General features: G+C 39.8%; 1 protein-coding gene across 1 annotated transcript in view; it reads left to right on the forward strand.

Moving 5' to 3' along the window:
* csmd3b (CUB and Sushi multiple domains 3b) overlaps nt 1-12832 on the forward strand; it is a 322370-nt gene that overhangs the window by 214267 nt on the left and 95271 nt on the right. Inside the window, exons 10-11 of the mRNA XM_070847130.1 lie at nt 2671-2792; nt 11595-11698. Coding sequence (XP_070703231.1) covers nt 2671-2792; nt 11595-11698 — 226 coding nt within the window. The remainder of the gene's footprint in view (nt 1-2670; nt 2793-11594; nt 11699-12832) is intronic.

Here is a 12832-nt window from a genome sequence, read left to right on the forward strand (position 1 = left end):
AGTCCAAGGCACTCTAGTTCACCTGAGAGTGCCTTTGATAGTCCCTTTCCAGTTTGGTCATTTACTAGGATAAAATAAATGAAGTGTTCTTCTGCATTGGCTTCTGATAATGTTATGTTAATACATAGTAGGATGGCAAGCATCACTATTAACCTCAAAAAGTTACCACTGTTCCCTTAAAAGCTTTGTATTTGTTCCTCAAAATGCCAAATTATGCTGAGACAAATAATGCATGGCTCCTAGATCGTTACAACATCCTGCCAGTGCGCCTTTTTGCTGGTTATCTCTGTGTGACTTGTCTATAGAAGTCATTGTATCAAATCTTCATTTAGTCTCCATCCATTTTGAGGCACCTGTGATATTATCGCAGGACGTTTTGTGTTCTTTTAACAGAGCAGCCAAATGTCTTCAATCATTATTACAATCATGAGCAAATTAGGGCTGACTTATACAGTTGTTAAACAGTTTACAAGAAAAAACAAAATACAGAATCTGTTTTCTTCGAATTGACAAGCTGATCTTTATGAAATCCACTGTTTTGCTATCTAGATGCACAGGGCAATAGTTGGCTCACTCTTCTCTCTCACTGTTAAAGCAATGCTCTTCATCAGTTGGCATTGGCAGGACCTCGTCCTCCAGCTTAGTCTTATAATTGATCATGTCGTCAAAATTATGCACAATCAGATCCAATTAAAAATGGTACAAGCTTGGATTTAAATATTTGTGAGCCACCACCCCTTACCTTGTACTTTTTGTCATCTTCAGTGTCCATGTTCCCGCCCTAGACTTACTATACTACAGTGCCAGTGCAAGCTGCGAGCTTTGGACACCTGCTCAGCCATCACTTCTCAGGAACTGTTTACAAATTAATCCAGCAATCCTTGCAGTGACTTATGAAATTCCTCCTTTTTTAAATTATTTTTCTCTGCACCTGACTCGTATTTACGAAATCTGTCACGCTCTCATGCAGCCGACATTGTTCCCCATTCTCTTTCTTCCTCACAGCGAGATGTGGCACACACTGTGTAATGATACAATACTGACAATAAAAAAAACTCCCTGGGACTCCCTGTTTCTCTGCATGCTAGTCCCTGCTTACCGCTTCAACTTCACTCTCTTCCTGCTCACTCTGTTCCTTGGCTTTCCTGTCACACATCCGCATCTTGCTCCTCTGCCTGCCGGCCTTGACCAGCCACATCTCCTCCTTCCACCTGTTGCTGAATAATGACGGTTACTGCAGTTGCTGTACATGTTGAAGCTTGATACATGTCATTTTTGTACATTTGGTGGCATCCGCCTCTAGACTCTTTGGCCCACAACTTCTCCACACCCTTTTTCTTTTCTATGATTCTTTTATTTTATCCCTTGCCTGCATTCTAAGTCGCAATAGCAGCCAAGAGCATGTTCGTGTGAGTGCTGAGCGTATACATTTTGTAAATTGTGTGTGCATGGTTAGTATTTGTCAATTATGCTTGGATGCATGTCCTTGTGTTCGTATGTAATGTAAGGTTATGTATTTTCCCAGGGAAGTCTGCTGACACAACTAATTGTGCGTGCATGCAGGTCTATTATTTTGTGATGTTAAGTACGTCTTGACTGAACAGTATGTGTCAATGTGTGTGTGACTGCATGTGCACATGCACCCCTTTGTAAAATGTCACCATATAAGCATTCATGTTTAGAGCTTTAGTTTTTTTCTGTGTTTGTGTGTGTGCGGCTGTTAACTGTACGTGTTCCTGCTGCCTAGCGCTGAACAAACTAATTAAGGAACAAACACTGCTTCAAACCAACCAGAAAATTACCTCCCAACTCTAACAGGACGACCCAAGGACAGACAAGCAGGTTCTCTATCATATCCAGTCAGAGCACACAGCCTAATAAAGGCTTGGTTGGTTTATCGAACAACTAGCATGTGTCATTTTCAACACCCCACTGAGTGTAGCTTCACAGTTAGTGTTTGTGAGTTTTGTATGGCTTTCCAGCACAAGTGCTGACATATAGTAATATTCTTCTATGGATTCAGATAGAGAATCTCCTCTCAGGTAGTTGTACACTTTTACACCACTGGTCAACCAAATCTAGCTTAATTGCTCAGGTAGATGAAAGGCATTATGTCTGTTACATCATCCTGTGATATCTAATACCAATGTAGATGTTTTACTTATTTTTAAGGTGGAATGCAGTTATTACCCAGCTAGTAGTTGGAAGCTGTTGACTTTCAATAGATTTTAAGAGTAAATTGCTGGTGAGTGTCTCTATCAGTCAATACCAGCTAATCCTGTGGTATTTCACAGCCAATAGCTTCCAATTAAGTACTTCTATCCTGGGAGATGTCGCTGACAGTATCAATAACATCTTTCTGACCTTCTGTTCCTCGTTCTGTTCCTGTGTGCACTTGAGTCCTCTCTTCTCTTTCTGTCAGTACACTCTTAGTATTGTGTACGTGTCACTTTTAATTGTTTTTACTAGACTGCGACCACAAGTGCTATGTTTTGATGTTGTTTTTTTCTGACAATCTCCCGCTAAACACCACCTAAATGGTTTAATTATAAAGGTAATTGTCTCTCTGGTGCAGTGCAGTGACTCAATAGTGTACAATTGCCGTTGCTAATACCACTTTCTACAGTTGCTTCTAATAACAATGGTGTTATGTTTTTTTTCTGTTCACAGTGAAGACATGTGGCAGTAATCTTCAAGGGCCATCAGGAACCTTTACATCTCCGAACTTCCCAATTCAATATGAGAGCAACGCACAGTGTGTGTGGATAATTACTGCTTCAAATCCCAATAAGGTAAATCTTCTTGTCTCTCCATCACTGTTTCTCTGTCTCTGTCCGTCAAACAAACTCTCAAATTCAAATTGTTGTTGTTAATTAACATACATTGCTATCAATCAAGTTTGAACATGGTAAGTGGATAGGGTAAGTGGAATATGACTAATAGATCTGTTTACAGCATTAAATCATAGCTCAGTGTCAAGATAGCCCAACTGTCCAATCATTACTGTAATTGTTAAACAAATATTTTAAAGTGGGTCAGATCAGAGATATACTCATTTGCGGGGCTTAAAGAGAACACTGGGTGCATCTGTACTATGGACAATATATTCTGGTGCTTTTAGCTCCATAACTTCATGCCATAACCATGGAAACACATATACAAATGGAGATGTGGTTCACAAAGTGATATGTAAAATACTGCATGACTGATCTCGACTTCTGCTTTTATATTGCACAATTCATTTTGAAACAATTTCAGTCAACCAACACACGTGGAATGCATTTATTACCATATGAGTGCATATGTATGGACAGAGTTGATATTTTCTATCTTCTCCTTACTCAGTTGTAACCAAGCTAAAACACTGAAGATTGGGGAGTAACTTTTGTAGTCTTAAAGTCTACAGGTGAAAGGTGGGGCTCACAAAATGTTAAATAAGAAGGAAAGCAACATCAGCAAAGCAAGAGTGGGGAATGTGTGTTATCTTAATGTCTGCCTTATTTTTCAAAAAGTGTGTTCGATATAGAGTATGCTGCAGTGAGACACGTCATGTGTGAGTGCTGCAACGCAGCTTAAGGCTATGCACCATTTGAATCTTATGCATTCAGTGTAATTTTAATTGATATAACACAGCAGTTCTTACAGGCATTTACAAAGTTAGTTTAGCCATCCTTTTACATAATTAAAATGTGTTGATAATAACTCATGTAGGATGTACCATAAATCATATGCTAGTCAGAGCATATCAGTGTCTAATTCTATGTGATTGGTTAATCCTGCAGAGGAGTAGATGATAGGCTGGAGGTTAGATGGATAGCTGCGATTGGTCGCTTTATGTCTCAGGGGAAATCTGATTGGTATTCAGGAAACACATCCTTATTCCACTCAGGGTCACTGTGGTGACCGCGCTGTCGTCAATGGCAACACCTGCGTCAGCACCGTGGGGACACACGTACACATAAGCGCACATTACCACACGCACACAAGCACACTTTTACATACACGTGTGCCCAAATACACACAGTAGCCCTTTTAACACCCACACAAATATACACACACTCCGACACACACATACACTTTGCCACTTTGCTCTTGATCAAAACCTTTGTCTCTCCCTCTCTCCCCTTTACTATCACTCACAACTCTCTGTATCACTGCCCAAGGCCTGTGGTTTATGGCCTAGAGCAATACATTCTCTCTTGAAGGCTACAATGTGTGTGTGACTGTTGAAGGCTATTGTACTAATGCCCTTATGTCTGCTCCCTGTAGGGCACATGTGTGTGTACGTGTGTACAGAGCTGAAAATTAATGTGAATGTATTATGTATGATTATAGATATTGCTTAACACATTGCTCTAAATGAAGACTAGATGAACTGAAGCTACATCAAGTTATATTTATAGCTCTTTATCTTTAAAGGCTTTGCCTGTAGTACCTTATCATACACTGTAATGCTCCGTATTATTTCATGTCATGCTGCATGCATGTCTTTTATCACCGTATACATCATATATACAATGTGTCATGCATCATATCCTAGACATGTCATGTCCTGCTTTGCACCACACAGTATACATGTCTTGTATGATACTACATCAAACCAGAGGTCTTCATGGGTCTGTAAATGTGTACGGTGTGTGACTTGAAGAGAGTGGACATCCATTCAGAAGAAACACTGACACAGTGCCCAAGGGGCTGAGTCATGAACCACATTAACCACAAGGTACCTGGTTCAAGTGTGGTCGGTCATCCTTTTTTCTGTCTTGATTTTTTTTTAAATGTCAAGAAAAAAAGCACACTATGGAAATTAGGCCTGAGTCCAAATAGTAAAACTTAAAACTTAGTGCTGCGCTTAGTTGATTTTAAACTGTAGCAATTACATGACTAAAATCATACTGTACTAGCAACTCCAAGAGAGATTGCTTCTGGCACAATGTCTAAGCCACATCCTAGTAGATAAGTTGTTGTGTTAATTGTGTGTAAATATGCATTACCTTTGGCTGATGTTACCAGATTTTTTCTTGTATCCTGTTGGGTTCGGTCAAACTTTTTCTGACATCTGGGACCGTTAGCAACAAGACCTGTAAGAGACAGTGACTAAGAAGTGATCACAGTTGACACTGAAATTCCAGGAGTCTGGTCCTCTCAACAACCTCCACATTCAAACTTTTTAAAAACACACTTGACCTGCATATGTTTGTAAATCTGTGTTTTAAACCCAGGGTTGTGGTCAAATTTATCTGTTAGATGCTTAGAGAAATTATGCAATACAGAGGAATGTAGATTTAATAATATGCTAATCTCGTGTGGAGAGCTAGACATAGTTACAAAGCAAGAGAACGGGATGAGAAGGACAAAGACTGACAAATCATTTAGTGTAACTCCAAATTATCTTTTATCTTCATTAATTTTTTATCTGTCTTGGCAAGTTGTTGTATCCATGCGGTACACCCATGAAGAGACACATGCGAGAGCATGTCAATACGTAAATCTAGATCTTCCTCATGGATTAGCATCTTTAGCACTGTCCAACTTGTCTTACTGCCATCCAATAAATGTCGTTTCTCTCCAATGGAATTCTGGCAGAATTTGAAGATATGTGCTTACAGTGGTTGAAGCCAACAGCATGAATCAATCAATTTAAAGATGTACTTTTTTCAAAAAGAATGTGTTTTTAAAGTTTAGAAATACTTGAGAGACATGTGGTAGAATTTAAAAGAGCAACCCAAGTATCACTATGAGAAGAACTGTACAAAGCCCCTATCATGCATTTCAATACATAGTTGTTTAATGAAAAAAAAGGGGTTCACAGATTATAGAGGCTTTTAATCAGTTGGAAAATAAATCATGTATTACAATGTTGACTTTGTGATGATCAATTTCAAGGATTCAGATATTCATAGTTTGGTATAAAGACATTGCTGATATTCCAGTTAAGGCTTTGCTCACTGTCAGTCTTGAGGCCGTTTTAGTGCTTGTGTTGATTCAGGAATTCACATTCTGTCATGGTTGAAGTGATTAGCGGGCAAGAGGACCCTGCAGATTCAGAGACACATCTAGTGGATTCAAAGGTAATTTGCTCGTTCAAAAGCAGGTTTATGTTGGGCAGGTGGCAGAGGCAAACAAACAGTGGGGAACTGGCAGGTAAACAACCAGTAACGAGCGGGAACAGAGCAAGAACAGAACAAGAGCGCTGATGATCTGGCGAACTGCAGTAAAAACCTGTCCTCTATTAGGAGGCTGATGAGAGAATGAGGGGGCAGCTTAGCGGGCAAGTGAGTGGTCAGTTGATCTCCTGAGGAGCAGAGGCAACAATATACACAAACACACACTGGGACCCGAAAAGAAAGAGAGTCTGAAAATGAAGAGGATGATGGTAGTGGAAGCACAACAACACATTCAGAGTAAAGAGACAGTCCCAACTGATCCTGCCTCTCCCACTAGCAGAGCATCTTTTTTTATTGCTTGTACACGTCCGTCCCTATTCCATCCTTTACTCCCTTTCTCTCATTCTCCCTGTCTCATCCTTCTTTTTCTTTCTTTTTACACTGCCCGTCCCTCCTCCCCCTGACTCCCAGAGGCTCTGTCCTCAGAATTACCCAGATTCTTCATTAAAGAGCTCAGCCTGAAACCATCAAATTACTATGGAGAAAGAGAGAATACAGAGAGGAAGAAGGAGGGCACTTGAGGGGAAAAATCTGTTTTTCACTGTTTTACTCATATTGCTCTCCCTATTGCAACCATTCCCACACATATTCTACATTTCTCACACATTTCTCACTGTCTCCACACTCTTAAGGTAAAGACACAGAGGATTTCTGAAGCTCACCCTCTCTTCTCTTTCGTCTTTTTCGGTCTCTGTCAGCCCCATTCCTTCTATCCCTCTCTTCCTCTCCGTCTGCCCAGCCCTCTGCTCCCTCTCTTTTAGGTTAAGTGTTAATGGGGTTCTACAGCTCTCTGATGTTATTGCTTCATTTAGTTTTAGCAGAATGAGCCTTTAGAGCCAATTCATTCTCTCCTGTTCTCATTTAACCTTGGGGATGGCATGACGGAATAGCCATTACTAGACCTCTCTCCTCCTTTCCTCCCCTTTCTTCTCTTCTCTTCTCTTCTCTTCTCTTCTCTTCTCTTCCCTTCCCTTCTCTCCTCTTCAAAAAACAGATCCTACAGTATTATTGCCACCTCTTCATTTTCCCCATCATTTAGTTTCCTGTTTTGCTGTTTCCATGTTCCCATCTTCTGTGATATCATTAAGTCAAAGCACTTTCTTCATATCATCTGTTTATGATGCATGAGATAAGATGAAAGTTGCATTCGACTAGTTTGTGTGTCCAGCTATTTTTTAATTTACTAATATAGCTGGACACAGCTAGCACATGCAAATGCTAGATCATGCTGTTATATAAATTGACAACATTACATATTAACTGGCTTTGTGCCACTTCGTATGCATTTGCATGTCCAAGAAGACTACTGCAGTGCTGACATGCTGTATATTAAATTAACACATTATGAGTTTTGGGAAAGCTTTCTTTATACTAATTTATGGGCACTGTTAAAGGGACACGCAGAAATCAGATGTACACACTGAAGCCATGAGGCAGAAAGACCAAACAATATCACTACACTGGATTCTTTTCCTTGCTGTTAGTCATTAGAAACTAAACTTTTGCACTGCTTTGACAGCACAAACAACATAGCATTTTTTTAGGGCTCAGGTTAAAAAATGTCAAACATCTTCAAATGCATTTTTCGGTACAGCAGTTGCATTACAACGGAAAAAGCAATGTTTAGCCTTTCCCACAGATTTCTGTTCACAGTATCTAAAAAGGAGGCACCTGGTGGATTCAGCTCAATGAAACAGAAGTAAAGGGAAAAACGCTAAGTTGCACTGGGTTCTGGCCATCAGTCTTCATCAGCTAAAGCCCGGCTCTTCTCACGATGGCACAATTTATACCGTCTAGGCGGAAGCATGTTCAAGGGGAGCGAATGGCAGAGTTTACTGTACGACTGTCACAGACAATCTATTATTCCCCAGCCTTGTCTGAGCCCCCTTTATCACTGACTGTGTCGTTTGCCAGGTGTTTCAGATATTCCTACAGTAACTGCATCTTCAAAGTATGCCTAGATCTTATTATGGTATGGGTAGGGAGGAGCCTCCCTCACCTCATTGTCTCCACGACAACCAAAGGAAGTGCTTTATCAAGCAGAAATCCAATTCTGTCGCCTCATTGGCTAGGAGCCATAGATGGATGGAAAGAAGGAATGCAGCAGCCAATTAGAAAGAGAGAGACCGCAACGGTGACAGCAAAAGAGAGGGCAAGATAGAGAGAGGCAGGAGAGATAGAGCGAGCGAGATGGATGTTTCCATGAACAACGACTTATTATTGGAGAGGAGAAATATGTAGAGTGTTTATGTTCATCTATCGTACACACACACACTACATTGAAAGAGATACAGAACACACACATAAACACTGACCCACACATTCTCAGTAATGAGGTTCCAATCTAAGTTGACAGTACAACATTTACATTCATAGACATGCACACACACACACACACACACACACACACGCACACACACACATGAACACAGTATAATGTAGTTATATTCTAGCTGTGTTTAATGCTGTGTGAACAGTGCTGATGTGGCATCAGGGTGTTCTGTAAAGGACGTATAGGAAAGAGATGGATGGACCAGGTTCCATCTTCAGCCCTTCTCTTTATTCATACACTGCATGGCCAAACAGGTCAAGTCTGTTTCTACCACTGGACCAAAGACAGTTTAATGGTCTCAGTTACATAGCCAACTAACTAAGCCACTAACAGCCAGCATTTCTAGCAGTTTACATCATATGTTTCTCACTCAGTCGCTGCTTCCCTTTCATTTTATTTAATCAGCAGACTTGTTTGAATTTGTTGATGCTTTCATTGCCCTCACCCTGGTTTTTCATGGCTGTTTTTATGATTTTAGAGGGCAGAGTGCATTTTTTTACTTTTTTTGGCAAAGCAGCAGTTTTGAGGTAATACTCCCTAGTGTGTGTTCAAATGTAAGTCAAATAACAACAATCAGCATCTAGAATAAGCAAAGTTTCTCTTTTCAGACTTGCAGACAAATGGCAGCAGTATTAGCAGAGTGTCAAGTCACGGCTCTGACTTAAAATGAACCTTGAGGAATATTTTCCAGTAGTAAAGCATTGCCTGACGTTCTTCAGTTAATGCAGAGCTGCTTTAAAATTCATGAAGCCACACTGATATGAATTATGCAGGAGTACATATGTATGTATGTATTTGTTTTATCACACGTACAAATGTTTTCTATACAAATTGTGATTTTGTGTCCAAAAGACTAAATTAAGTAAGAAGTTCTACCACCACATAACTGTTTAACACATTAATCCTGAAGACACTGGATATGGACTAGTAGCAACTTAACTTATGGACTATGCTGGGTGACAGCAATGTGCTCTGCAGCATCTTGTCTGCTGGTCCTGTGTTTCATAAGAATCAGAAAATAGACTATACTGATCACTTTGCAGCTAAATCCCCATAACAGTTAACTAGCATATCACTATCATTTCCTTCAGTAATAGCACAGGATAACTACTTCTCGGTTATCGCAGTAAGAATTTGAAACATGAAAAAGTATGCAGCATGGTTTTTTTACTATAGTAGTCTTAATGATGAACTGTTACAATGCAGGATATGCTCTTGCTTTTGTGTAAAAAACACTCCGTAAATATACTGGTGTACATTATATATTTTCAGACTAGCTGTTGTATTGAAAGCTTGCTTTTGGATTATAGCAATGTTGTGATAAGAGTGTGAAAATGGTGACTATGTAGGCTAATCACAGAAATATACACATTAATCTCCACAAAGCTGTGCCTATCTGTATAAGTGAGCGTGTGCAAATGTGTTTGTGACAATGTGTGCGTCAGTGCTGATATGTCTTTGTGTGTGTGTGCTTGCCAAAGAGAGTTTAGCAGGTTTGTAGGTGATGCTTTAATCCAATCTGCTGCCTTACATGCCGATAAGACTGAGTCAGCATTGTGAGCAATAGGCAGATCACTGCTTCATCTCTGTAGCCCCCCCTCATTTAACTCCTATTCACTCACATCAGGTGATGGTGGTGCTGGTGCCCCCACAGCATGCTTGATATTGTTTTGATTCTGTAGTGTCATACCAAAAGTAAGTCTGTTTCTCCTGCCTCAAGCAAAATCAAGAATTGAGCTCGCGCTTCTCGGTGTGAAAGAACTACAAATTAATCCCATGAACAAAAGCAAATCAGGCAACACTGCCGAGAGATAAGCAGTTAAACAGCAGGTGAGGGAAAAGGCACGGCCACTGTTTGTATGCTCAGTTTTTCATTTGTTCCGTCTCTCTTCACAGATTGAATGATTAAAGTCGTATTGAGGATAAGCCGTTTATACTTCAATATGCGCACTAGTGGTATCATGTCCCCAGGTCGTCAGGTTGCAGATAGTAAAGGAAAAAAAAGAACTATATTTATGATGCCTTAATCAAACAGCACGCTCAAATGCAGACTATAAAAACAGGTGCTCCGAAAAGGAAAGATATACCGAGTGTGGATATGCACCTAAATATGCTCACTGTTAACACACCAGCATACAGGAGGCTCAGACCTCTATGATGTTTTGGATGTTTTTGAAGTCCGCCAGCAGAATATTGAATCTGGAAATCTGAAAATTCCTCACGAGGAAAGGGGAAGAGGAGGACGGATAGGCAGAGTGAAGTTTCAGTCTTCCCCTGAGGGTCAAGTCAGAAATCTAGTTTGAAATATTCTAACACTGTACATTGCTTGCATCAAAGATGTGCTCATTATTAACCCCCATTCCTCTCTGTTGTCTGCTCCCCTCTCCTCCCTTCTTCCATCTGCCCGCATCTTCCTCCCTCTCTTTATCTACTCTCTCCTTTCTGTCCCTCTCATTCCTTATTTCTCCTTCTTCCTTCTTCCCCCCTTTCATTTCCTCTCTTCTCTCCTCTGCCAAATGTATTTCTCTGTGGTCTTAGATGAAACAGAAAGTGTTGGTTTAATAATTCCTGATCAGAGTTTTGAGCTGTGTGCTGAGTCTCCCAGCTTCGAGTGCAATGAAGGAGGTGTTTCTCGTCTCTTCCTAGTTCTTCTTGCAACGCTGAATGAGATCACACCACATTGTGTGATGCATTAATGAATTATAATGATTCACCTTTGGTCATGTATAATTCCATGAGAGAGGAAATGTGTCTTTGATATGGTTGAAAGTTGAAAGTCTAAAAAGCAGCTATGGAACATATGCTGGTTTGGTCAATGGTATGGGCATATTTCAGTTTCTGTTGAGAAAATGGCATATCATGGCACAGCTCTACATCATCCAAACCGAAGGTTCCTGAACTGGGATTAATAAACATTTCCATGAACTATAGGGCTCTGACAGATCTGCCTCTTTTTTCTTCTTGTGGCAATTGCTTTAGTGGCCCTGACTTTACTAAACCTAAATTTAAACAGATTGTCTTTGACTGGGTTTGCTGGATTGACTGGGTTAATACCTTGAAACTGCCATGTCTGTGTTTTTGTGTTTGAATTTTAGGTAATCCAGATCAACTTTGAAGAGTTTGACCTGGAGATAGCCTATGATACTTTGACTATAGGAGATGGAGGGGAGGTGGGAGATCCTACAACTATACTACAAGTGTAAGTATTGCAATATCCTTCTACATGCTACCATTTATTTCCTGTGAAATGCTTTTTGAAATTTTTTAAAATCAAAAGCAAGCATCGACGGGTGAAGAGTTTCAAATGTAAAGTGCTTTTAAAACCCTCAGAGAAAAATTTGTAATTTTTAGCTTTATAAATATAAAAAGGTTTACCACATTATTCATCTATGAAGCAGAGATGTGACACTCTATCATACCACAATGGCAACACGGGTGCTGGTTGTCATAAAGGATAGTGTAGTAGCTGCTTAAAAAACATAAACAAAAACATAAAAAAGTATTAGTGATATGTTTAACTCATGATTCCTAGCTATTCTTTTGGGTAGTTAACCAGAAACATATGTTAATGCATATTAAACTGCATGCATGTTTCCCACTAGAACAATGTGTTGTACCAGGCAGGTCATCTCACCAAAGTGATGTTGTAAGATAGACCCCTTGAAGATGAATGCTATAAGTTTCAGAAAATGTGCTGCCTTAACCCTTTAACCTTCTGCTCAACCATATGGTAGAGCACATTTTGACTCACTATATCTTATTGAAAACATGTTTTACTTACGACATCTCAACAGTTTGGTAGAGGCCAATATTTAAAAAAATGTGGGGTCTGTTCTTAAAAAAACATTGATTTTTGTGAGTAGTGCCCCAAGGAAATAAAATATATAAAGAATACATTTTTTCATTGATTTTTTCTTGGTAGGATGTTAAAGGGTTAAAAGCATTTTTGCATTTTCTTTTAGTGTTTGTGTTTCCATAATGACCACCTGCCCTCATGAGCACTAGCACTATTATCAGTATAAGTGAAGATGATGGGAGTAAAAACTACTACCAAGTTTTTCTTTCCTTTGGTCCATCTCTGCTCTGGTCCTTGATGTAAGCTGCGAGCTCTCTTGAAATCTTCCATCTTCTTTGTTGCAATTAGTCAGATCATAAAACAGCAGTCTGCGTTATATGTGCTCCACTTAAAAAGATGAATGGTCCTCAAATTTTGGAAATGCTCTACAGTGCCCAAAAGGATAACAGATGTAGAGCCTTTACAAAATGGATATTTTCAGTTCACTTTTCAGTCAGTCACTGTTAACTTTCATGCCTAACAGGCACTGGCTAGTAT

The sequence above is a fragment of the Pempheris klunzingeri genome, chromosome 16 (genome assembly GCF_042242105.1).
Source record: "Pempheris klunzingeri isolate RE-2024b chromosome 16, fPemKlu1.hap1, whole genome shotgun sequence".
In the NCBI taxonomy this organism is placed as follows: Eukaryota; Metazoa; Chordata; class Actinopteri; order Acropomatiformes; family Pempheridae; genus Pempheris; species Pempheris klunzingeri.